This window comes from Centropristis striata, chromosome 17, assembly GCF_030273125.1.
Source record: "Centropristis striata isolate RG_2023a ecotype Rhode Island chromosome 17, C.striata_1.0, whole genome shotgun sequence".
Lineage (NCBI taxonomy): Eukaryota > Metazoa > Chordata > Actinopteri > Perciformes > Serranidae > Centropristis > Centropristis striata.
Window position 1 is genome coordinate 34,336,740 of NC_081533.1, and position 27,839 is coordinate 34,364,578.

General features: G+C 36.9%; 1 protein-coding gene across 1 annotated transcript; it reads left to right on the plus strand.

Annotated features, from left to right (window-relative positions):
• Positions 1 to 252: 252 nt before the first annotated feature.
• tec (tec protein tyrosine kinase) lies at positions 253 to 27,750 on the plus strand. Its single transcript, XM_059355427.1, has 18 exons — positions 253 to 376; positions 5,109 to 5,293; positions 6,369 to 6,473; positions 8,053 to 8,134; positions 11,309 to 11,437; positions 12,914 to 12,957; positions 13,712 to 13,920; positions 14,956 to 15,021; positions 15,356 to 15,410; positions 16,978 to 17,060; positions 18,038 to 18,171; positions 19,674 to 19,748; positions 19,839 to 20,010; positions 24,149 to 24,365; positions 25,541 to 25,605; positions 26,437 to 26,555; positions 26,676 to 26,833; positions 27,018 to 27,750. Exons 2-18 carry the CDS (start codon positions 5,156 to 5,158, stop codon positions 27,099 to 27,101), a joined length of 1,935 nt encoding a protein of 644 aa, XP_059211410.1. The 5' UTR covers positions 253 to 376; positions 5,109 to 5,155; the 3' UTR covers positions 27,102 to 27,750.
• The last annotated feature ends 89 nt before the right edge of the window (positions 27,751 to 27,839 follow it).

The following is a 27,839-nucleotide window of genomic DNA, read 5'->3' on the forward strand; positions in this document are numbered from 1 at the left end:
GAGCTTGGTCCTCATAAAGATAGAGAACCAACCACACACACACACACACACACACACACACACACTCATTCAACAGTTTCATTGTTTCATTCTTTTTTTTTCCATTCTGCTTTGTTGAGTCAAGTGATCTCACACACCGCTGACCTCTTCCTCTCTGACACACACACACACACACACACACACACACACACACACACACACACATACTTCCTCGTACAAAGTTCTCGCGGTGTGTGTGTGTGTGTGTGTGTGTGTGTGTGTGTGTGTCCGCCCCTTCATCTCGCTTCATTTCCTGAATCCCTCCTCTGGTTCTCAGCGACATGGGACACTAACGAGCTCTCACGGACTGATAAAACCCGGGAAATGACGAGAGAAGGTGAGAAAAACTCTGTTTTATTCATGAATTAAAGTTTTTTATTTCAATAAATTTAAAGTTTGTGTTGTTGCGCAAACTGTTGCGGCGACAAACCCGCGACCACGTCACACAGTTTGACCTCACAGCGACTCAAGTCTCTCATAACCTGCTTTAATTAACATTATCAGTATTATTTTAATGCAAAGTACAAGTTATATTAATACATTAATGCGCCTTTTATTGACTCAGGAGGAGAAATAAACAGCAGTGCATACCGTAAAAACATGATGTAACTCATACTGACATATTTAACAATGTATTATTGAATCCTCTGGTTATATTTGTGTGTATTAATGTGTTTTTGGTCATTTTTATTGAGCTGAAGCTGAACTTAAAGCACCTGTGAGCAGGTGTGTGTATACACGGCATGCTTTTCGCTTCCTTCTGCTGCATTCAAGTGCAGTCGGAAAACACAAACACCTCACGGTAAAAATGACAATTACTAGCTCAGATGCAGTGGTGGAAGAAGTATTCAAATCCCGTACTTAAGTAAAAGTACTAATAAAACACTGTGAAATTACTCCACTACAAGTAAAAGTCCTGCATTCAAAACTTACTGAAGTAAAAGTACAAAAGTATCAGCATCAAAATGTACTTAAAGTATCAAAAGTAAAAGTACTCGTTATGCCGAATGGACCCACTCAGATTGTTTTATATATTCTAAATACCTTATTACTTAATTTTTATTGATGATTTTATGTAAGCAGGGTTTTAATTTTGTAAAGATATGGCTCATTTAATTACTTAATATACTGTATATATAAAAGACACAAAATGACCAAAAAAAGACACAAAATGACTTAAAAAAAGACACAAAATGACTTAAAAAAAGACACAAAATGACCAAAAAAAGACACAAAACGACTTTAAAAAAAGACACAAAATGACTTTAAAAAAAAGACACAAAACGACCAAAAAAAGACACAAAATGACTTTAAAAAAAGACACAAAATGACTTAAAAAAAGACACAAAATGACTTAAAAAAATGACACAAAATGACAAAAAAAGATGCAAAATGACAAAAAAAAGTCTAATCACCTTAAATTGATCATATGTTTTATGTTGAATCTCGACCTGAAAAGTAACTAAAGCTGTCAGCTAAATGTAGTGGAGTAGAAGTATACATTTACAGAAAATTGAAACACTCAAGTAAAGTACAAGTACCTCAAAATTGTACTTAAGTACAGTACTTAAGTACATGTACTTAGTTACTTTCCACCATTGCTCATATATGTTATTTAAGTTGTAATACTACAGTGTACAAATACTCTGTTATAAGTAAAAGTCATGCATTAAAAATATTAAGTAACCGGAGCAATAAAAGTGTTTTAAATCAGAAATTATAAAGTAAAAGTACTGTTTAGTTATTTATATAATGTTCAAAAACATTACATTCATCATCATTTTTGTTGTGATCTTTACAATTTAACAAATATATATTTGATGTTGGTTGCAGTAAAGTAAAGTTCAGGCTATTACTATACCCTGCAGGCCATAGTCTACTATTATTAAAAAATATATATATATAAAATGTCTTGTTTTTTTAGTCTATTTTCCGTCTACTACAATTAAATCACGGCAAAGTCTGTTTATTTTTGTTACATTAAAAATCCCAAGTGTAACTACATAAATATTTACAACCAACTATACTAAAAGTACCCAAAATATTAATATTCATAATATTATTGTTATAATTAATAATGCATTGATGTGTTCATTGCTTTGATGTTGCAGCTGTTAAATCTGAAGCTCATTGTAATTACTTTATTAGATGAAAAGAGAACTTCGTTACATTTTAAAAACATTTTAAAAGTTGTTTGCTTGCCGTTTTGCTGACAGACCTGACAGTAAGTGTTAATTCAGACTTTTTACATATTGACAATATATTGTAGTTAATTCTGCATCAATTTATTGCAATATATTTATTGAAAATCACGGCAAAGTCAGTTTATTTTTGAAACACAAAATGACCAAAAAAAGACACAAAATTACCTAAAAAAGACACAAAATGACAAAAAAAGACACCAAAAGACACAAAATGACTAAAAAAAGACACAAAATGACCAAAAAAAGACACAAAATGACTAAAAAAAGACACAAAATGACCCAAAAAAGACACAAAATGACTCAAAAAAGACACCAAAAGACACAAAATGACTAAAAAAAGACACAAAATGACCAAAAAAAGACACCAAAAGACACAAAATGACTAAAAAAAGACACAAAATGACAAAAAAAGACACCAAAAGACACAAAATGACTAAAAAAAGACACAAAATGACCAAAAAAAGACACAAAATGACTAAAAAAAGACACAAAATGACCAAAAAAAGACACAAAATGACCAAAAAAAGACACCAAAAGACACAAAATGACTAAAAAAAGACACAAAATGACCAAAAAAAGACACAAAATGACCAAAAAAAGACACCAAAAGACAGAAAATGACTAAAAAAGACACAAAATGACCTAAAAAAGACACAAAATGACCAATAAAAGACATATTCATATTGTATAGTAACTTATCTCCGTCATCCAGACACATCTTGGCTGTAAAAGGTCTATATTTTGATTTATTAGCTTTTTATATTTTGTGTTAATGATCTGAATCTGCAAATTGGAGTTAAATGTAGCTACTATATATTTAAGGAGAAAAAAATACACTATAAGAGCAAAATATTGAATTACTTGAGTAAAATACCTCCTCAGATTTGTACAGAAAACAAGTAAAAACCTTTTTTTTTTAACTCCTGTTTGGACCTTTTCATAATAAAAGTCCATTCTTGCAGGATCATTTTGGGTTATACATGAATTTGTTTACGTTGCGGAATGCATCATCGTTTTAAAAAAAGGGGAACTTATTTTTATTACAAATATTAACCAGAAAAAAGTTGAAATTTGTAAATGAATATATTTGGGACATTATAGATTTTTTTTTTTTTTTTTACAGTATTGTTAAATTACTTGATGGTGTTGAATGTTAAATGACAGTGAATTCAGTGTAAAATCATTCACAAAATATCTTGTCAAATGTATGCAAATTTGTTTTCTGACAGTCGAACTTTAAATTTAATGGTGATTTGTTTTTGAAAAGAAATTGTAAAAAAAAAAAAAAAACGGTAAAAATTCTGGCACTTACCTTCATGTTAAATGAAAAAAACCAACTTTTTTTCACTGCAAAATTCCTGCAGAAACAGGTTACGATGCGATTAAAAAAAAAAATGCTTTTATTACAAACCGATTTGATATGAATCGATACGAGAACGATTCGATTTGATTTGATTCTACGGTTAATATTTTTGTAGATATTTTATTGTTTTATTTGTGTCACTCACAAGTTTTATATTTTATTTATCCTCTGATTCGCCATGGAGTTAGAAATCTGTTTTATTGTTGCTCTAAACAACAAAAAGACCACAAACATCTTTCTACATTTATAATAATGTTAAGAAAAATCATTCTAGAAGCTTTTTCCCTTTCATGATCTGTTATTTCCCCCAAAATTTTGCATCAAAGTGAATGGGACGGCCGACAAAAAATGAGCAAAAAATAACAATAATTGGAGATTTTTAAACGTCTACTTCTCCGGCATAATTTCACCTAGAGACTCCATTTAAACTTTAAACAGTAGACACAAGTCTTGTGTATTGGTGTATTAATCCACGTTTCGATAGGTCATATAGTTTTTTATCAATCCCTGTTCAATGACCATGATCATTTTTGGAGAAATTCTGAGATTATAATGGGTGTGTATTGCACGGAATGTTCGTGTCACAGTGTGTGACATCATCACCAGAGTGTAGAGGGAGAGAAAAAACTGTCAAAAAATAAATTTGAAAACTGCGCTCCAGGCTGCAAATTCCACTCTACAGAAATAATTTATACATAGAAACGTAGGAAAATTAGTCTTCTCCCTCACAATCCTCTGGTAAAGCTGTCAGAGTTATAGTTTGGGCGTAGGACGCACAGATGATCCACCAACACCACCAACAGCCTCATTGGCTCCCATGTTAAAAACGCAGGGAGATTTCTGAAAAAGGGAGAAGGAACAGTTTTTTTAGATCGCTCTAACAAAGCTATTTTTTCATTTTTCTTAAAAAAAACATATGTAGACGTTCAGGAAGAACTCAGGACGCTCCTCCAGATACACATGTTTCTCACACACACACACACACACACACACACACATTTTAAGCTCAAAATGTGTGTGTGTATAAATAAATACTTGTAAAGGAATGCTTGTTGTAGGTGTGCTCCTTGTATATTATATAGTATCATAACATTACTAGTATTAATTGTTTGAAATCTCTGAAGAGTCTCATCATAGTGTACACACACCGGCAGTAGCCCCCGTGGCCCTTTCAGAATTTCCCCAGAGGAAATTTACTAGTTATTATTATTATCCTTCATCATCTAACCTAATAAAATATTGGTTCAGCGGACACAATCATGTTCTGGGATATTAAATAATGAATTTATACAGATGCAAATAATAGGCTAATAAAATAATAATATAATATAAAGGCAATCCCGTGTCCCTGAGCAGGACACAGTTCACAGGATAAATACACAATGCAGGTTGTTATTTATGTGCAACTGTTTGTTAAACAGAGAAAACACTTAATTATTATTACTGCATGTCTACAGCTGTTAAAGCCGACTAAGAGCTGATTATTATTATTATTACCGCAGTCTGAACCAATCCACCAATGGGCTGAGGGCGAGGGGGCGGGGCCAGGATGAGTGCGGAGCTGCTATTGGAGGAGACGCTCATCAAGCGTTCGCAGCAGAAGAAGAGGACGTCGCCGCTCAACTACAAGGAGCGACTCTTCGTCCTCACCAGGAGCCGCCTCACCTACTACGACGGCCGAGCCGAGGTGAGGAACTTATTGTTGGTTTTCTCATTATGAAATAGAAGATTTAATTTTTTTTATTAAAAAAATATATATACACTACCGGTCAAAAGTTTTAGAACACCCCAATTTTTCCAGTTTTTTATTGAAATTCAAGCAGTTCAAGTCAAATGAACAGCTTGAAAGGGTCCAAAGGTAAGTGGTGAACTGCCAGAGGTAAATAAAAAAAGGTAAGGTTAACCAAAACTGGAAAATAATGTACATTTCAGAATTATACAAGTAGGCCTTTTTCAGGGAACAAGAAATGGGTTAACAACTTAACTCTATGGAGTCTTGGGCTATTTTGTCCATTTTTTAATTCTTTTCATGTCTTTCTAAGTCATTTTGTGTCTTTTTTTGGTCATTTTGTGTCTTTTTTTAGTCATTTTGTGTCTTTTTTAGTCATTTTGTGTCTTTTTTTGTCATTTTGTGCCTTTTTGTGTCTTTTTTTGGTCATTTTGTGTCTTTTTTTGTCATTTTGTGTCTTTTTTTGTCATTTTGTGTCTTTTGGTGTCATTTTGTGTCTTTTTGGTCATTTTGTGTCTTTTTTTGTCATTTTGTGCCTTTTTGTGTCTTTTTTTGGTCATTTTGTGTCTTTTTTTGTCATTTTGTGTCTTTTTTTTGTCATTTTGTGTCTTTTGGTGTCTTTTTTGGTCATTTTGTGACTTTTTTTAGTCATTTTGTGTCTTTTGGTGTCTTCTTTTGTCATTTTGTGTCTTTTTTAGTCATTTTGTCTCTTTTGGTGTCTTTTTTTGTCATTTTGTGTCTTTTTTTAGTCCTTTAGTCCAACATAAAATGTGATTTCGAATCTTTCTTTTACTTTCAAAACACTATCATGCTCAATAAAGAATTTTAAATGTTGCAAATGTGCATTAATTTCAGAGTACACTGAGACATTAAACTGCATAATTCGTTTACAAGATTTTAAAACCTTAAACCGGAAAACAGCTAAATAAAACCTGATTCAACAACATGAGATCAGTTTTTTTTCCATGTTTAGTAGCTGCCTTATATTAAAAAGAGCAAATATTGATAAAAATCTGCTCATTTCCGTCAACAGAAGAAGTTCAGGAGAGGCTGCATCGAGCTGAGACGCATCAGATGTGTGGAGATCGTGAAGACCGGAGGAGGAATCATCCCCTGCCAGAACAAATACCCCTTTCAGGTACAAACACACCACAAGTATTTATTGCAGAAAAAGTATACAAAGGTATGCAGAAAGAACTACAATGTGATGCCGATGTGTAACAAGTCCGCGAGCTAACGCTAGCTAACAGTTAAAGTTGTTTTAATCACACTAAACTGTAACTTACTGTTCTGAATAACTTCCTGTCGCTAAACGCATGCAGCTTTCAAAATAAGAGCGCAATGTGTTAACAAAATCTACCAACGAATTAACAAGAAGACTGTCAAAATAAGATGCCTTAAATAAAATATACAAGAACCCTTATTGTCCTTTAAAATAGTTCTTAAAATATGCAATCATTAAGATCAGTGTATATGATAGAATTTTGGCATTAGAATCACAAAATTTGGGCTTTGGAAATGGGAAAAAAATCCCAAAAATGACACAGTATAGGATAACAAAGATTCTATTATACAGTATCTCCTGAATGTGAAAAATGTTCTGTGAGGTGTTTGCTCTCATTTAGCTATCAAAGTGCAAAAGATTGATGCATTTTACTTTACAAGGAGATGTTTCTTTACCTGCTCTACAGTTTCGACTGAGACTCCAATCTTCCTAAGAAGCGTCATTACTACGTCCTTCAATTAGTTTCAATATGAACGTGGACTAAAAACCATTGTTTTATTTCATGGCCTTGGTGTCCTGGCTTTTGGACTTTTTGCCCTAAAAAAATTGACAACACCAAAGGCCAAGTGGCCTTGCCCCTAAAATTACCTACTTACTTACTTACTAAAATGACGAAATTCCAGGCCTGGCAGACACACACTTGCACTTTAGCATTTGTTAAATAGTTTACTGCTGCTGCTTTGTACCTGTTGTAGGAATCACAGACACGTTCCAGATTGTCTGGATGACTACCTCAACCTAAGCAGCATAAACCTAAATTAAACAAAATTTTCCTGTGATTAAATGTCAATAAATGGATCAAAATGATGCAGAAATAACTACAACATGATGCGTAAAAAGTCTGAAGTCATGTTTTTTAAGTTTTGTTTGCAAGATGACAAGAAAACACCTTTGAATATGCTTTTTTTCTGAATGGAGTTTGGCTCATGCGAATACTGTATTTGTGTCGCCCGGCATGGATTTGCACCTTTTCTTGTTTTTGCATTGACTTTGTATGTAATTGTGCGTCATCATTTCCCAACAATTGAAAGAAAACACAAAGCAAACACACACACACACACACACACACACACACACACTTTACTGCTGTGTCTGGATGACTGCTGCAACCAAAGCAGCATAAACCTAAATTAAACAAAATTTTCATGTGATTAAATGCCAATAAACGGATCAAAAGTATGCAGAAATAACTACAACATGATGCTGATGTGTAAAAAGCCTTCATGTTTTTTTAAAGATCTGTCTGCGAGATGACAAGCAGGCAACTTTTAAAATGCTTGTTTTCTGAGTGGAGTTTGGATCAATTTAAAGAATTAAAACGAGTGCAAGTAATTCATTCGCACTGCCATTCAAAGAAACACAAAGTCTTTTTAAACTGCACACACAAATGAATGCATTCCAGTATTTAACCCGTCTGTGGTCTTCTGTCCAGGTGGTGTACGACACAAACACTCTGTACGTCTTCGCTCCGAGTCACGACAGCAGGAGTCTCTGGGTCCAGAGCCTCAAAGAAGGTCAGTCTCTCTCTGTTATATAGATACTTGTTATAGGTAACGTGGTAGATAAGGTTGTAGTTTGAGCTGCTGTTTGAGTCTTCTGTACATCCAGTGATACATTACAAACAGGAGCTGCTAATGGATACTTTTGCATAATTTTTATGGAGAATATTCACATTAAGTTGAGACACCACAGGCAAAAACTTGTTTTTTTCATGCACTGGTCAATTTTTGAGGTTTTGGGCTATTTTTTGGTTTGCTTTCAGAATAGTGGAACGATCCAAAACAAACATTTTGGTGAATATTTTTCTATATTTTGAGGATTTCTCCTGAATTCACTAAAAGTTAGCGTTTTTTTATGACCATAGTCTAAACCTTCAAATAGTCATTCAGAATGTATGAAAACCTTTAAAGGCTGCCTCAAAATTTTACAATTTTTTCCCTCATATCAATCAACACTTTATTTTGGACACAGGGGCGGTCCATATAACAATAGAATAAAACACAGTGATAAAAAAGTAAAATAAAAAAAAATAAAAAAATAAAAAATAAAAAAATAAAATAAAAATCATAAATCTCAACTTCAGCTCCACTTACTGACCAGTTTTATTCCTCACTATATATGATATTTTTCATGCACTGGTCAATTTTTGAGGTTTTGGGCTATTTTTTGGTTTGCTTTCAGAATAGTGGAACGATCCAAAACAAACATTTTGGTGAATATTTTTCTATATTTTGAGGATTTCTCCTGAATTCACTAAAAGTTCACTAAAAGTAAAAAGCAGAGGAGCATGGTAAGGTGACAGCTCTCACTCGCTGGTTGTAGTTTGAGCTGCTGCAGAGATGTTGTTCACACCTTTAAACCACACATCTGAAACTGGCTTTCACACATGGGGCAACAGTTCCCAGCAGCCCCCACTGCTAAATAACATCCCACCATTAGTTTGTGATGTTCCACCTGCGACTCGGTGGTCAGAGCAGAGAAACCAGGTCATGTGAGCTGAGACTCAACATGCTTTACTCTCTTCACAGCACGTTTTAATGTTACAACAGAAATAATGAAGCCTAGTAAATGATTTCATAAAACTAGTGCTGTTCTGTAGTCATTTCATTTTACTTAATGTACAGTACAGGCCAAAAGTTTGGACACACCTTCTCATTCAATGCGTTTCCTTTATTTTCATGACTATTTACATTGTAGATTCATCAGAACTATGAATGAACACATGTGGAATTATGTACTTAACAAAAAAGTGTGAAATAACTGAAAACATGTCTTATATTCTAGTAAGCAAAGGGTGGTTACTTTGAGGAATCTAAAATACAAGACATGTTTTCAGTTATTTCACACTTTTTTTGTTAAGTACATAATTCCATAAGTGTTCATTCATAGTTTTGATGAATTTACAATGTAAATAGTCATGAAAATAAAGGAAACGCATTGAATGAGAAGGTGTGTCCAAACTTTTGGCCTGTACTGTATTTGATCAAATGTATTAAATATAAATGCGTCCTTGATTTTGAGGCAGTTGTTTAAGTAACTTTAATATAAAAATGTTTGAGATAGAATCTACTTATTTTGATCACATTAAATATAATCTTTATGTGTATGTAATTTATAAATCAGGAGAATTTTGAATGAATCCAACACAATAGAATTAGTCTGTTTTTAAATGACAGGTACTTCCTGTTTAGTTGTTATTAACTCAACTTGTAACGTAGTTAGATTTAATTAATAATATTGCCTGCAATCTGTTGCCTCAAATTTTATTGAGTAGCTTTTGTTTATCTTTTTTTACAGTGTACACATTTATGCAAAAATAACTATTTGTGTCCAAAATGTAATTAAACTTACAAATCCCATAGCACAATTTAGATTTATTATAACTTACACTTCCCAACAATGTATTTATCTCTGATGTCTATTACTAATGACCACAAATTAATCTGTTAGAAATCATAGAAAAATACTTTCTTTTTGAGAATAAACTAATTTTGAGAAAACGGCCTTTAGAGGTTTTTATACATTCTGAATGGAAATGAGTTTAAGAAGACAAAATACTGACTCTAATTTACAGCAACAACAATATAGAACATGTAAAACACATAATATTGTGCTGTAACATTTCGTGAATTTAGGAGAAATCTACAAAATATAGTAAAATATACGGTGAAATGTTTGTTTTGGATCTTTCCACTATTACCTGCATGACTATTCTATATAAGAAGACACATATATAGTCCAAAACTTGCATGTGGAGTCTCACCTTAAATGTTAGAAAATAGCCGAAGGTGATGTTTTTAACCCATTTAGGCCTAAAAAGCCTGGAAAAAATGCCTGCAAAACCTTTGGCCGATTTTAAAATAAGCTCCTAAAACCTGAAGTTTTGTTAGTAATTGTATCTGTCTTTTTTTGGTAATTCTGTGTCTTTTTTAATAATTTTGTGTCTTTTTTGTTAATTTTGTGTCTTTTTTTGTTAATTTTGTGTCTTTATTTGGTAATTCTGTGTCTTTTTTGGTAATTTTGTGTCTTTTTTTGGTAATTTTGTGTCTTTTTTTGGTAATTTTGTGTCTTTTTTGGGTAATTCTGTGGGTTTTTTTTTTTAATAATTTGTGTCTTTTTTTGGAAATTGTGTGTCCTTTTTGGTCATTTTATGTCTTTTTTTGGTGATGATTTCAAAGTTCTGGAAAAGTCTCATGTTGCATTGCAACACTCCCACATGTATTCTGATGCATTTAATTGTCCAAGAGGCTGAAAATAGGTGGAAAAAACTACAAATACTACAGAACGACATATCTGCTTTCCAGGCTTTAATGGGTTAAATGAGGTGTTTTGTCTAAAAACCAAGATATCCAGTTTAATATAGTGTAAAAAAAAGAGAGGAAAAGCATATTTGAGAGGCTGAAAACAGCATTTTCTGCCATTTTTGCATGAAAAATTATTATTACAGCGTTTAATAGATTATCAAAATAGTTGCCGATTATTTTTTGGGTGAGTCAACTTATCATTGCAGCTTCAGACTCTAGGTAAGATAATCTTTTGTTATGATAGCTGGTGTTTACATAAACACAAAGGAAGATTCTTTAAATGTCTCTGGCTGTTAAAGAGGAAAATGAGGAAATTATTACTTGGAAATGCAGCCAGTCATTCTCACGCTGAACCCTTTAACCGCAGCGTGTTTCTGTGTGCAGAGATCAAAGACAACCCCGTCATCGTCACCAAGTTCCACCCTCAGTTCTGGCAGGAAGGAGCCTGGCTCTGCTGTCGCCAGGCGGATAAACAGGCTCTGGGCTGTGAGGAGTACAACCTGTTTGGAGACAGTAAGAAAAGTCTGACTGTCACTCAGCTGCATGTAGGAGCTCAGAGGGTTTCTGCTGCAGGAAACACAAAGACAAGTCTGACAAGTTCTCTCAAGTGTCCTCGTGTTTCACTGGAATATACACTCACTTGTTCCCAGAACCAAATAAAATTATGGAAATAATTTCCACCTAAATAAAATTCTTTAATTTAGCGAGAAACCGTTTTGTTGAGTGAACAAAATGTAAATATGTTGGGTCAACATGATGTATTTGCGTTACTGTTATTAATTACCAGGGGTCAGTCCAACTAGATTTGTAAGGGTAATTGTAACATACGAACATCATTTTCTTGGGCCATTTAAACGTGTATGACATTATTAAGAGTTACTTTATTTAATAGGGTAGTTACAACTACTTTTTAAAATAGTGCAGTACATGAATTAATTGTGATGAGCCAACAAAACAAAGTTAGGTTGAAGTGGTTTAGCCTAAAAGATTACCTTTATCATATGAAAATGAACATAATAGGAATTATTCAGGAAATAAATATTTTTTAAAGAGTATTATATTCAGCAATTTAATTAGGTTGTTTTAACATAAAGTATTCTAGTGAATTTTAAAGTGTTGCATTTTATGCTAAAACTACATGTTTTAAAACTGTTCAACCACAAAACATCATTTTATTTAGTAGAAGCTACATGTTAGACTAAGGAGAAGGTAACAGACACCCAGTTTGCTTTTTTTGAGTGTAAAAAATCTCTATAAATCTCTATAAATCTCTATAAATCTCTATAAATCTCTAAGTCCTGCAGCTCTGTTGAATCAGCACAATTATGGCTAGAAGTGGGAACAACTCCAACATGTCTTTGTGCAGAATAACATAGTTAGAATGACAGAAATCAGTTGAATTTCTAAAAAAATATAAAATATAATGTTAAAATTTGAAAAAATGAAATGTATATACAAGCACTTTTCCAAGTGTCCACAAGTGGCATCTCAGCTCTGTGTAAACAGCCTCTCCTGTCCTCTCCTCTCTGCTCTGTGTAAACAGCCTCTCCTGTCCTCTCCTCTCAGCTCTGTGTAAACAGCCTCTCCTGTCCTCTCCTCTCAGCTCTGTGTAAACAGCCTCTCCTGTCCTCTCCTCTCTGCTCTGTGTAAACAGCCTCTCCTGTCCTCTCCTCTCTGCTCTGTGTAAACAGCCTCTCCTGTCCTCTCCTCTCTGCTCTGTGTAAACAGCCTCTCCTGTCCTCTCCTCTCTGCTCTGTGTAAACAGCCTCTCCTGTCCTCTCCTCTCTGCTCTGTGTAAACAGCCTCTCCTGTCCTCTCCTCTCAGCTCTGTGTAAACAGCCTCTCCTGTCCTCTCCTCTCAGCTCTGTGTAAACAGCCTCTCCTGTCCTCTCCTCTCTGCTCTGTGTAAACAGATTTTCAGTGAATAATTAGCAGACATGGCGCTCAAACTTTCTGCTTGGTTTTAAAGTTTCTGTTCCTCTTGTCTAGTTTCCAGAAAACCTTTACCCCCGATCCCTGGAGAGGAGCAGAAGGTAACACACACACACACACACACACACACACACACACACACACACACACACACACACACACACACACACAGACACAGACACACACACACACACACACACACACACATTCTTGTACTTCTATCTTTGTGAGGGCCCTCATTGTAACAGTGAATTCCCTAGGAAGTTGTAATAGTTTTGAATTTTTCATCAGTTTTAGTTTTCATTTTGTTGTGAATTTTTGTTTTCAAATCCAGTTAGTTTTAATGAGTTTTTAGAGTGAGTTTGCTAGTTTTAGTTTAGTTTTTATTAGTTGTAGTTTTTTGTAATGGGGTATTTGTTGGGTGGGAGATTAAAAGAGGTCACAGTAAATGTTGCCTTTATTTCCTTTGTCTGATCCATCTTCATTAGGTATGAAAAAAGTTGACAAAGATGAAAACGAAGGACATTTTCACTAAAATTTTAGTTAGTTTTGTAACCACACAATACAGTTTCAGTTAATTATCATTATCATGTAACCTTTAACCCTTAAAACAAAGTCAAAATCAAACAAAATCTAAAAAAAGCCTTTAAAGAAGTGAGGACCGGCCGAAATGTCCTCACTTTGCAAAAATGTCCTCACTCTGTTGGTTAAAAACGTGTTCCGGTCCTCACTATGTAGGAAGAACAAGAACACACACACAGACAGACACACACAGATCCACGAGACAGACACACAGATTTAACATTAACTATCGATCACAACACGTTGTTGCTCCTCCTCCTCCTCCTGCTGCAGCGGCGGCCTCCTCCTCCTCCTCCCGTCGCCAACGACGACGATGACGATGGTGACTGTGATGAAGACGACGAGGACGGCGAGGAGGTGGTGGTGGCGCTGTACGACTTCCCGGGCACGGAGCCGCACGACCTGAGCCTGGTGAAGGGAGGAGAGTACGTCATCCTGGACAGGTGTGACGTCAACTGGTACAAAGCTCGCAACAAGTACGGGTGAGTGGAGAACCAGAACCAGAACCAGAACCAGAAACAGAACCAGAACCAGAACCAGAACCAGAGCCGTCTGGAGCTTTAACACTGATTAAACTATAAGTGAATAGGCCAGACCTGTGTTTAGGATATTTTTTCATTTTATATTGAATTTAAAGTTTTCCTGTAAAAATAATAACAACAACAACAACAACAACCACATTAACCGGACAGCTTTTGTTATTTTTCAGGTCAAGATGATTCTGCATTTTTATTAATTACACCTCATAACAGTATATTAAGTAGTTAAATCAACCCTAATTGGACAACAAAAAAGCTGCGTACATAAATGCATCAATAATAATAATAATAATACAATATTATATAGAGAATATATAAAACAATCTGAGTGGGTCCATTCTACATAACAAGTACTTCTACTTTTGATACCAAAAATACCAACTTTTAAGGTGAAATTAAGCATTATTTGTGTGGTTACCACATAAATAATCAACATAACATAACTATTCAATCAATATCACTTTTAAATGTTCCAGTTGGTATTTTGCATATATATATATATATATATATATATATATATATATATATATATATATACATACATAAAAAAGACACTGAGCCTCCACTATATCCTTGCTCTGACTCTAGACTATAGATGCAGAAACTTAATTTCCTCATCTTTGATTGCCTACTTACAAAAAAACTAAGGGGAAATGGTCCAATGCCCAACGGCCGCCATTTTGATATGCAAATTAGAAGGTCAAAAACTAAAAATTTCGCTTGGGAACCATTTTTTTTTTTGGATTCAGCACCCTTGGAATAAGTAAAGTAGGCCGGTTCCTGACTTGTACCCATAAATGCTCCTCACTTTCACTTTTAGGACAATTCCGTCTAGACTAGTATTACACTGCAGCATGTTTTCTCTGAATGGTTGCTGTGTTATTCTGGAGCATTCCAACTACTGGATGAATGATTCACAGTGTGTTTTGGCTTCCTAACCTGCTTCCTTGTTTCTGTTTTTGTGGCTGACTGGCGCAGCGAGGAAGGCTACATCCCTAGTAATTATGTAACAGAGAAGACGTCCGAGAACCTGGTGCAGTTTCTGTGAGTTTGTGAATCATTTCTACTCTAACAGTTGATATAACGGTGAATTATTGGTTGAATCCAAAGACACAGACACTTTCTGCTGACTCATACTGCCAATAAGTTACACACACGTCATATTGATTTAAGTACAACTGTACCATATTTCTTCAAGACATGAATTTCGTTAATTTTATTACGTATTTTGCTCAAAAATCAGTTCAGCCAATTGATCATTTTGCACAGCAGATCTCCACCTTTCAAAGCTAAACTGGACTGGAGAACGTCCAATTACAGTTTTAAAAAATCAGGATAATGAGCTGTTTAATAACTGTTATTGTGATGTTTGTTCCAGCTGGTACAGTAAACACGTCAACAGGAACAAAGCGGAGGAGCTGCTGAGGAAAGAGGTGAGATTCTTTGTTTCCTCCCTCAATGTAAAACTATTCTTACTCTTTTATATTCTGTTTCTGTCTTTCTTTTATTCCTCTATGTCTCCCTCTACAAACTGTTCCTCTGGGATTTTAATCACGTCTTCTTACAGTGCAAAACAAAGCCGTTGATTAAGGAATATCAAGCTTGAAATGCTCGGGTGGCCTCAAGATTAAAGATTAGTCTATTTAAAATTACGCTTAAAATTCCACCAAACTTAACCCTCTATGGTACAGTGTTTCCCTCAGGCAACATCCCCATTTTTGGCCTGTCAAATTTCTACAATACATCTTTTTGAGTGATGGGATACTTTAAAAAAGAGGGAAGAGTAAAGGGAACCAATAGCAATGCTTTAATTTGTCACATGACCTCCAGGCGGCCATATTGAAACACTTCTTTGCAGACTTTTCCAAAGGAAACAGCTTTGCCATTTTGCGCCAAAATGACTCAAAACTTAATTTTCTGGTCCTTTTCCATCTGGAAAAAATATTCCTACTAATAGGTGAATAAACCTTCCTTTTTATATAGTTTCATACACTTAGACTGTTCAAGACATTCATTTCAATGGGTCGTTGGTTCAATGTTTCCTACAGGCAACATTCAGACAAGAAACTGTTTAATAAAGTTCCTTTTATAATGTTTTTAAATTTAAAATGTTTATGTATTGTACCCTGTTGAAGCTACTGAGTCTTTTACACATGTTTATTAACCCTTTGATGCACAACATGGTCTAAAGTGACCCGACAGAGTTTTTATGTTCTATATCTTTGCAATAAGTCATCATTCAGTATTCCAGGTTTTCCTCAATTAGTTTGTCATTACCCATATCCATTTTTTAGCAAAGTAGATTGTTAAGCTAACTTCTTGGCTAAGTATTTAGCTAAGTAGCCTGCTAAGCTAACTACTTAGCTAACTTCTTGGCGAAGTAGTTAGCTTAGCAAGCTACTTAGCCAAGTAGTTAGCTATGTAATAATACAAAAGCTTTTTTTCTTCATAAATTATGAGAAGCAAAATGAAAATAATGATCTGTTGTTATCAAAAACAAGATATTTAAAGAATATTTAGAATATTCAATCATAAAATAAGTTGATGTCAAAAGATAAAGCACAGAAACACACAGCAAGCAATAAATAACATGGGGAATGAATGCGAGTCATTTTTTACCCATGTTGTGCATCAAAGGGTTAAATATATATTGTATATATATTATAAATTATTTTATCTTTTAAAAATGTTCTTTTTCTCTTGTGCACCGTTATGGTACAATGTTGTCTACAGACAACAAACCCAAAAAACTTTTTAAAAGAAAAGAATTATAAAAAAAATCTTCAAATTATGTTTATTTAGTCTATTTTAAGACAAAAAAACACTCCAAACATTTTTTTCTTAACTCCATCATAATGCGTACCATAGAGGGTTAATCTCACATGCAAGATAATTCAGTGTGGTTTATGAGAGAAAATGACCACATATTTTTTCTTTGTCACGTCAGTAACAAAATATAAAATGTGATGTGCAGCTTGTGTTTCTGTGTCGTCCCTGCAGGACAAAGAAGGAGCATTCATCGTGAGGGACTCGAGCACCGCGGGGACCTACACCGTGTCTCTCTACGCCAAGTCTGCTGCAGGGTAAAGACCCCAACAATTCCTTCATATATTTCTCATGCCTTGCAGTTCCTGCTTTTAATTTTGTAGGTCATTCATACTTGAGACTAATATAGGACGTATGCACAGATTTTATCTTTTACTTCCTTTTGTACTATTTTTGTGCAGCAATGCAGCGTTAACATGCAGAATGTCGTAAGAAGTCTGCACAGTGACGAGTTCTGCAGCTCAGATCTTAATAAGACTGTTTATTTATATTCATGCAGCAGAGAAATCTAACTTTTTATCCCAAAGGCCTTATGATGGTACTGACCAAGTTTGAAGTCAATCGGGTGAAATCTGTAGGAGGAGTTCGTTAAAGTATGCAACCTGGAAATAGACAAAAACAGTAGGAAACGCCATTTTCAATCCAAGATGGCCGACTTCCTGTAAATTTTTGGGTATGGGTTCTTGAGACTTTTTGGTGCGTCTTGCCATGATACATATATGTACCAAATTTCGTGTCTCTACGACATTCCTGTGCGAGGGGCTGAATTTTCTTGACTTTCAAGGGGGCGCTGTTGAGTCATTTTGCCACGCCCATTCCCGGGACCACTAGAATACGTACATTTCAGCAGAGATTTATGTATATTCAAAAAATGGTGAGTTTTTGAATATGATAAAGCCCCTAAAAGGCAATTCATTTTGGAGAACGCAAAGAATAATAATAAACGGACCAATTACAATAGGGTCCTCGCACCGTTAGTGCTCGGTCCCTAATAAACAGGAAAAATACTGCAACACCATTTGCAAGAATGTGCAGTTCAGTATATTTAGTTTGTACTAAATTAGCTAAAACATGCAAAAGAAGCAGTCTGGGTCATAAAGATTCTTTCCACGTCCTCAAATCTGCCTTTTTTGCCACTGGAACGGAATTGAGTCAAATGAATCCAGAGGTGTTAGTCATAAAAGACTGAACAATTGTTGTTGTTGTTGTTGTTGTTGTTGTTGTGTGTTTGCAGGGAGGGAGGTGCAGCTATAAAACATTACCACATCAAGGAGACCCAAGGCTCGATTCCCCAGTTCTACCTGGCTGAGAAACACCTGTTCAGCTCCATCCCCGACCTCATCGAGTACCACAAACACAACGCAGCAGGTAAACAACACGCCATGTTGGCAGTAAACTTACCCCTAAATTCCACTGGTGCTTGTTGTAAACAAACAGAGATCGCTAAGTGAACACCTCCTGCAGCAGCAGCACATACACACTGTACTGCTACAGAGCTAACTGTTAGCCTTGTTAGCACATACACACTGTACTGCTGCAGAGCTAACTGTTAGCCTGTTAGCACATACACACTGTACTGCTACAGAGCTAACTGTTAGCCTGTCAGCACATACACACTGTACTGCTACAGAGCTAACTGTTAGCCTGTTAGCACATACACACTGTACTGCTACAGAGCTAACTGTTTGCCTGTTAGCACATACACACTGTACTGCTACAGAGCTAACTGTTAGCCTGTTAGCACATACACACTGTACTGCTACAGAGCTAACTGTTAGCCTGTTAGCACATACACACTGTACTGCTACAGAGCTAACTGTTTGCCTGTTAGCACATACACACTGTACTGCTACAGAGCTAACTGTTAGCCTGTTAGCACATACACACTGTACTGCTACAGAGCTAACTGTTTGCCTGTTAGCACATACACACTGTACTGCTACAGAGCTAACTGTTTGCCTGTTAGCACATACACACTGTACTGCTACAGAGCTAACTGTTAGCCTGTTAGCACATACACACTGTACTGCTACAGAGCTAACTGTTAGCCTGTTAGCACATACACACTGTACTGCTACAGAGCTAACTGTTAGCCTGTTAGCACATACACACTGTACTGCTACAGAGCTAACTGTTAGCCTGTTAGCACATACACACTGTACTGCTACAGAGCTAACTGTTTGCCTGTTAGCACATACACACTGTACTGCTACAGAGCTAACTGTTAGCCTGTTAGCACATACACACTGTACTGCTACAGAGCTAACTGTTTGCCTGTTAGCACATACACACTGTACTGCTACAGAGCTAACTGTTAGCCTGTTAGCACATACACACTGTACTGCTACAGAGCTAACTGTTAGCCTGTTAGCACATCCACACTGTACTGCTACAGAGCTAACTGTTTGCCTGTTAGCACATACACACTGTACTGCTACAGAGCTAACTGTTAGCCTGTTAGCACATACACACTGTACTGCTACAGAGCTAACTGTTAGCCTGTTAGCACATACACACTGTACTGCTACAGAGCTAACTGTAGCTAACTGCTGCTAACGAGGTCGGCCGGCTCGTTAACAAGAGGTTCTTGTTAACAAGCCGGCCGACCTCGTTAGCGCTCGTTGAGACGGAGTCACTGGATTTGTCTCCAGTCATTAATGAGGAGATATTGATTATCTTCCGGTTATATCACTTGATTACGCGTGAATTTGCGAGATCTCGTGCGTCCTCTGAACTCCGCTGTCTGGATCGGAGTCGCAACGCATCCAGTGGAATCCCGGTGTTAGTCGTGTAAATAAACAAGCAGCTGCAGTAAAGAGGCAAAAACTTGAACCAGAACTTTCAGTCCAAGCTGTGTGTCTGTGCCTCAGGTCTGGTTGCCAGGTTGAGGTATCCTGTAGGCAAACAGGACAAGTCTGCTCCGTCCACCGCCGGATTCAGCTACGGTGAGTCCGAACACTGATCAGTTCTTAAACTGTTCCACTCCTCTCTGTCAGCCTCTTACCTCCCTCCTCTGTCTTGTCCTCTGTCTCCAGAGAAGTGGGAGATCAACCCCAGCGAGCTGACCTTCATGAAGGAGCTGGGCAGCGGACAGTTCGGCCTGGTGAGACTCGGCAAGTGGCGGGCGCAGCACCGAGTCGCCATCAAGGCCATCAGAGAGGGAGCCATGTACGAGGAGGACTTCATAGAGGAGGCCAAAGTCATGATGTAAGGAGGAGGAGGAGGAGGAGAGAAGGTCGGGTTTATGGTGTACCGTGATTCAGACACATACCGAAATTTGATGAGTCCTTTTTTTTGCCTTTTCTACACCGTTCTACCAAGTTTCATAATAATCGGACCAGTAATCTTGTAATCAGTAATCCCGTTAAAGAGAAACAGACCAAAAAAAAGTATTCTCATTGGCAGATGATTTAAACAAGGAGATTTACAATAGAAAGGGGGAAAAAAGGAAAACACATACACTACCGGTCAAAAGTTTTAGAACACACCAACTTTTCCACAATTTAATTGAAAATGATGCAGTTTAATGTCTCAGTGTACTCTGAAATTAATGCACATTTGCAACATTTAAAATTCTTTATTAAGCATGATAGTGTTTTGAAAGTTAAAAAAAAAATTTAAAATCACATTTTATGTTGGACTAAAGGACTAAAAAAAGACACAAAATGACAAAAAAAAAGACAAAATGACAAAAAAAAAGACACAAAAGGACCAAAAAAAAAAGACACTAAATGACCAAAAAATGACACAATATGACAAAAAAGATACCTTAACACACAAAATGACAAAAAAAGACACAAAATGACTAAAAAAAGACGCAAAATGACCAAAGAAAGACACAAAATGACAAGAAAAGACACAAAATGACAAAAAAAGACACAAAATGACCAAAAAAAGACACAAAATGACTAAAAAGACACCAAAAGACACAAAATGACCAAAAAAAAAAGACACCAAAAGACACAAAATGACTTAAAAAAGACACAAAATGACCAAAAAAAGACACAAAATGACTTACAAAGACATGAAAAGAATTCAAAAATGGACAAAATAGCCCAAGACTCCATAGAGTTAAGTTGTTAATCCATTTCTTGTTCCCTGAAAAAGGCCTACTTGTATAATTCTGAAATGTACATTATTTTTCAGTTTTGGTTAAGCTTACCTTTTTTTATTTACCTCTGGCAGTTCACCACTTACCTTTGTACCCTTTCAAGCTGTTCATTTGACTTGAACTGCTTGAATTTCAATAAAAAACTGGAAAAATTGGGGCATTCTAAAACTTTTGACCAGTAGTGTATATACCCAGAAATAAGTCTCTCATATCTATTTTTGACCTCTTCTGCCATCTAGTGGAGACCAATAAGAGCTGCAGCAACAATAATCCTATAAGTGCAGTTGTAACTACACTACAACTAAAATTATAGAAGCCAGCAAGACGCAGACGCTCACCGCCCTGTAAATGGAGGTCAAACAAGGACTAGTCCCGTCTCTCCCACTCTCCCACCCAGAGAGGAGATTCACCTGACTGTTCACATACTTCATTTTCATGCTGTTTCTTTCTCCTTTTCTCATTTCCCGAGGGATAACTCCGCTTCACCTTGCTAGGTTGATGCACGTGCACTGGGGATCTGACGTGCACGAGCAGCACGACGGACGGTCACTATTAGTTTGCGGATGGTCACTATTAGTTTGCGGACGGTCACTATTAGTTTGCGGACGGTCACTATTAGTTTGTGGACGGTCACTATTAGTTTGCGGACGGTCGCTATTACTTTGCGGACGGTCACTATTAGTTTGCGGACGGTCACTATTAGTTTGTGGACGGTCACTATTAGTTTGCGGATGGTCACTATTAGTTTGTGGACGGTCACTATTAGTTTTCGGACGGTCACTATTAGTTTGTGGACGGTCACTATTAGTTTGCGGACGGTCACTATTACTTTGCAGACGGTCACTATTACTTTGCGGACGGTCACTATTACTTTGCGGACGGTCACTATTAGTTTGTGGACGGTCACTATTAGTTTGTGGACGGTCACTATTAGTTTGCGGACGGTCACTATTAGTTTGCGGACGGTCACTATTAGTTTGCGGGACCCTACGCAACGTAGTGTGTGTATTGGGTGAACCGGTACTGGTCAACAGTCAAAAATCACAGTGGACAATGATATTGTTGGGTAATAACTGGGACCGGGACTCGATAAAAAAAAAATTGAATTAATTAGAGGCTTTGTAATTAATTAATCGAAATTAATCGCATTTTAATCACATATAAATATTTGACCTGAGAACAGTGAGAAGTAATTTTTTTCATATGGATTTTTAGTATACTATTGAATACCACATTAGCATCCACGCTAGCTGCTATATGTTTAGCATTGAGGTGATACTTGAGGCTGGATGTGCTGCGGTGATATGTGAATTCCTTGTTGCATAGCAACACAACCATGCTCTTATCGATCAGTGTCTGTTGTTGTGTCTTTTTAGTTATTTTGTGTCTTTTTTTGGTAATTTTGTGTCTTTTTTTGGTCATTTTATGTCTTTTTTTGTTCAGTTTGTCTTTTTTTTGTCATTTTGTGTCTTTTTCCGTCATTTGTGTTGTGTCTTTTTTAGTTATTTTGTGCCCTTTTTGTGTCTTTTTAGCAATTTTGTGTCTTTTTTTTAAGTGTCTTTTTTGGGTCACTTCCATCCATTGGTTTTTAATAACTAAATGTCCCATCATCCACGGGGCCAACCAAAGCGTCTCATCAACTTCTTCCTTCATGTTCACTGTGGTTTGTTGTTGTCTCAACTCATCAACGGTAGTTGGTGCTCCAGTATAATCGGTCCTCCTGAAACTCATCCAGTGAGAAACGTTCCACGGTGCAAAAATAAGTGCGATTAAAATGCGTCTTTTTTTTTTAACGCGTTCATTTTTGTGTAATTAATTAATCTTAATTAACGCATTAAAGTCCCGGCCGTAGTAATAACAGAGAGTTTGAACAAACTCTTCTGTATTTTGGATTCAGAAAAAGTGGCTACTACGTTCAGACACATATCAACCAGCAACCAATAACTTCAGATACTTTAAATTCAGGCCTTCAGAGATCTTAAAGGTAAAATAAAATATTCTGTTTCTAATGCCTAAGTTATAAATGAATGCAGCAGAAAAGAAGCAGGTCAGTGCAAACAAAAGTCTGGACAAAAGACAGTGAAAGTTACAAGATGTCTGAAAAAAATGTTCTTGTAAACTAATGCTGCAATTCATATTTTTTCTGGGGTGAATTATTACTTTGACAGAAGCTGGACAGGTTGCTGAGTAAAGCAACGTAAAGCACTCCTGTAGCGATTACAGATGGCTCTTAAAGTTCTGTACTTACTTGATTCCTGTGGTCTAAGTCTGGAACCCTCAGGTTGAATCACTTATTGTAAGTCGCTGTGGACAAAAGCGTCTGCTAAATGACATGTAATGTAATGTAATGATAAGCCCACTAGCCTATCACAGTAGCTTCTAGGCTTAGAAATCAATATAACAGCAGTGCTTTTATTTTGAAAAAAATAGCAAACATTAGCATTAGCACTAGAGCTAAAAAGCACTTTTACTGTAGTTAAGACAACAAATATAGCCACTAATATATATGACAGAATAAAATAAACTTTAACAAACCTTGTGTCCTGTCAGCCACTATAGAAGCCTTTTTCATACTTTATATCAACTTTATATGAATTACTACGCACTCGTTATTATTTACCGTTCGTTTTTTCATTTATCCGTTCTACCGGTTATTTCCTGTCACTACCTTTCAAAATTAAAGCACCCGTTTTACACTGGACGACACCTTTTCAAAATAAAAGCATCACAACATTGTAAAACACCTTGAAAATGTACAAACATGAAAAACAAGCTATATAATACAAAAACACCAATAGGAACCTTGCTAAAGGTCATTTACAGTTGTGTTTAAAATAAATGGAATAGTGATACAGTGATTGGAGCATTTACTACTTTTTACTGTTATATTTGATTTACTCCACATTAACAGTCTTATCATAACATGTATTCCTATCAGCAGCAGCTCAAAACCAGATAATTTACTATATTTTATAAAGCGATTAAATTAATATTGAGCAGAATTTAGTTCAGAGTTTTGGTCCGGCCCCCGTAACCTTCGTGGTATTGGTCATGTGGCCCCTTGGGGACATTAATTGCCCACCCCTGATCTAACGAGTAAACAAGTAACCATTGTTTTTTCCAGTGGATGTTTTCCAGAGTTTAATTTGTAGAACAACCAGAAGAAAATGTTCAAGATGTGTTCAGTACTTGTTTCTGAACATTATGAACTCTTCTACTCTGTCTGTAATCCAGGAAACTGTCTCACCCGAAGCTGGTTCAGCTGTACGGCGTGTGCAGCCAGCAGAAGCCCATCTACATCGTCACAGAGTTCATGGAGCACGGCTGCCTGCTGAACTTCCTGCGGCAGCGGCGCGGCAGCTTCAGTCTGGGCTCGCTGCTGAGCATCTGCCTGGACGTCAGCGAGGGCATGGAGCACCTGGAGGCCAACGGCTTCATCCACAGGGACCTGGTAACTGGTTACCAGTCTGCTTCTTCATCCTGACTGGATTCTGTTGTTGGTTTCCACTGCTACTGTGCCGCTTTTAGTTGGAAGATACACACTACTGGTCAAAAGTTTTAGAACACACCAACTTTTCCAGAATTTAATTGAAAATTATGCAGTTTAATGTCTCAGTGTTCTCAGAAATTAATGCACATTTGCAACATTTAAAATTCTTTATTGAGCATGATAGTGTTTTGAAAGTTAAAAAAAAGATTCAAAATCACATATTATGTTCGACTAAAGGACTACAAAAAGACACAAAATGACAAAAAAGACACCAAAAGACACAAAATGACTAAAAAAGACACCAAAAGACACAAAATGACACAAAATGACTAAAAAAAGACACAAAATGACAAAAAAAGACACAAAATGACCAAAAAAGACACCAAAAGACACAAAATGACTTAAAAAAGACACAAAATGACCAAAAAAAAGACACAAAATGACTTAAAAAAGACACAAAATGACCAAAAAAGACACAAAAAGACACAAAATGACTTACAAAGACATGAAAAGAATTTAAAAAATGGACAAAATAGCCCAAGACTCCATAGAGTTAAGTTGTTAACCCATTTCTTGTTCCCTGAAAAAGGCCTACTTGTATAATTCTGAAATGTACATTATTTTTCAGTTTTGGTTAAGCTTACCTTTTTTTATTTACCTCTGGCAGTTCACCACTTACCTTTGTACCCTTTCAAGCTGTTCATTTGACTTGAACTGCTTGAATTTCAATAAAAAACTGGAAAAATTGGGGTGTTCTAAAACTTTTGACCAGTAGTGTACCTAAAACAAACCACAGTTCAATTCAGTGCTGGATGAAAGATTTTCTAGAGTTTTAACATTAACAAACGTGAACATATAAGGTTATCAACTTTCATCACTCTTCTTTTGGCTGGACCAGATTATTATTGTGGCTCCAAGTATTGTCAGGGGTCTGATGTGAAAGTTGCTCAATCAATAATTTACCACGTTTGCATGGTAACCACATTAGCTAATATCTGCTAACAGGCCTAGAATATCCAGCCAGAAGGAAGCAGGTTCAGGGGCACGGCCAAAAAATAAAACAAAACAAAGAAGTATCAGAAACTCTGCACTCAGTTCATTAAGAGTTTTTCTGTTTCTTCCTCTAAACTCTGCAGGCGGCCAGGAACTGCCTGGTGAACGACTCTCTGGTGGTGAAGGTGTCTGACTTCGGCATGGCCAGGTACCAGTTTCATTTCAACACATTTACATGTTGATAGCCGTCAGGACTTTTCACCCTGTAGGCAAGTCCGAGGGCAAAATGAAAAAGGTTGGATCTTTTAAGGTCTTTGTTTAGTCATAAACATAGTGGTTGTAGAAATGGTGACACAGCAAAAAGGTTGCAACCCCAAACCATTATAAATGAAGCGGGATTCATCTTCCAAAATGGAACCACAGCACAACAAAAAATAACACTTCTGCCCCATCCACAGACTGCATATAGATAATGGACGCAGTCACTATGACCACCCCTGTATGTTTGTGGCCCGTTTGAAGCATCGAGTTCAGCGTTACGTCACTGTTTTTGTTTTTTGAAACCAGGAGAGACCATATTTGGACAGTGGAGGCATGAGGACCAGTGTATCTAAAAATAAACTGTTAACGCTAAAACAATGTACGTTACTTACAGTTAGTCTCAGTTTGTATTGAGATAGATAGGACCGGAGGGCGGGGCAACCCGCTAGATTTTTTAAAAAAATGCGGGCTGAAGGTTCGGGAGGTTACTGCTTGGTCCCTTACCAATTCCGGATGAGTGATCCCTGTCCCATCCTGTCCCCCTTTTAAGACCCAGAACACATCACTGAAGGGTACAGAAACTTGGCCAGGGGTCCCCATGCTTTTTCTGATTAGTGGAAACTCCTAGATCCTTGTTTCTTTACTCCCATCCTGCAGAAACCCCATGAATGTCCCCAAAAATGTCTTTTCCAATTGCGTGCATGTCACATCGTCATGCTAAAATGTTATATTGTGTAGCTCTAGAAGAAAAACTGATGTCGTTGAGCTTGTTTTGCAGATACGTGTTGGACGATCAGTACACCAGCTCGTCAGGAGCAAAGTTCCCCGTCAAGTGGTCGCCTCCTGAAGTCTTCAACTTCTGCAAATACAGCAGCAAGTCAGACGTCTGGTCCTTCGGTACGCACACTTTAACATCAATACATGATGAATTATAAACATCACAACATTAACATTCATCAACTGCAAACAAACACTTTTTAGAATAAAGCTTTGATTGAACCGGCTGTCTGTTTCCAGGTGTGCTGATGTGGGAGGTTTTCACTGAGGGTCGCATGCCGTTCGAACAGAGTCAGAACCACGAGGTTGTCACGCTGGTCACCAAGGGTCACCGCCTCTACAGGCCCAAGATGGCCACGCCCCCCATCTATGACATCATGACGCTCTGTTGGCACGAGGTGAGAACCGTGAAAAACAATCTGTTTTCATCCTTAACATCTATCTATCTATCTATCTATCTATCTATCTATCTATCTATCTATCTATCTATCTATCCATCTATCCATCTATCCATCTATCCATCCATCCATCCATCCATCCATCCATCCATCCATCTATCTGACTTTGTGGTTTTTGTTCCAGAGACCGGAGGAGCGTGTGTCGTTCTCGCAGCTCTGCCTGATGATCTCCGACGCTCTGGAGGGTGACCCCCCTCCCCCAAACTGAACAACTGACCAATCAGCTGCTTCCATCCTCTCTGTGCGGGGCGGGGCGGGGCTGCCCTGACTCCAGCTCCGTGCTAACCAAGCCCCCAGGAGTGGAGCTCGGCTTGAAGCCGATCTCTTCACAGTGGCCAAACGGTAGAATGACACCTCCCGGGTCCTTCACGTGATCCCATGGGGCCCAAAGAGACTTTTCCCCACGGAGTCTCACATCAGTGGATAATTATCGGTACATCAAGCTCCAAGTACGAACAAATACATTTAGCAACAATTAAGTGGAACTGACGGAGGGATGACTGGAGGGTTCTAGTCCTTCTAGAGTTGAACACGTGTTTCTGGTTATCCAATCAAGTCGCCATCAAAGCTCACAACCCCAACCAGAAACTAAAGTTACAAAAAACTGCTGCTCCTGTTTTAGGACGACTGTTTATTCTTGTTGTACTAATCCGACACCAGCATGCAGTGACCAGCCAAGTAGAAACATGTAACTGTTGATGGAAGCATCAACTCACTAATTATAAATGAGGAAGTTTTGTCTGTGAGTCTGTCTTCACGTTTCCTCCCAGTTGCACATTATGGTCTAGACGGAATTGTCCAAAAAGTGAAAGTGAGGAGCATTTATGGGTACAAGTCAGGAACCGGCCTACTTTACTTATTTCAAGGGTGCTGAATAAAAAATGGTTCCCAAGCGAAATTTTGAGTTTTTGACCTTCTCATTTGCATATCAAAATGGCGGCCAAAT

Bases quoted from the DNA above. Each gene is read 5' to 3' on its own strand.
- tec (XM_059355427.1), top strand. From the start codon at position 5,156: ATGAGTGCGGAGCTGCTATTGGAGGAGACGCTCATCAAGCGTTCGCAG. The intron at 12,958-13,711 runs GTAACACACACA...CTCCTGCTGCAG, and splicing joins TCCCTGGAGAGGAGCAGAAG to CGGCGGCCTCCTCCTCCTCC. The intron at 26,834-27,017 runs GTGAGAACCGTG...TTTTTGTTCCAG, and splicing joins TGACGCTCTGTTGGCACGAG to AGACCGGAGGAGCGTGTGTC.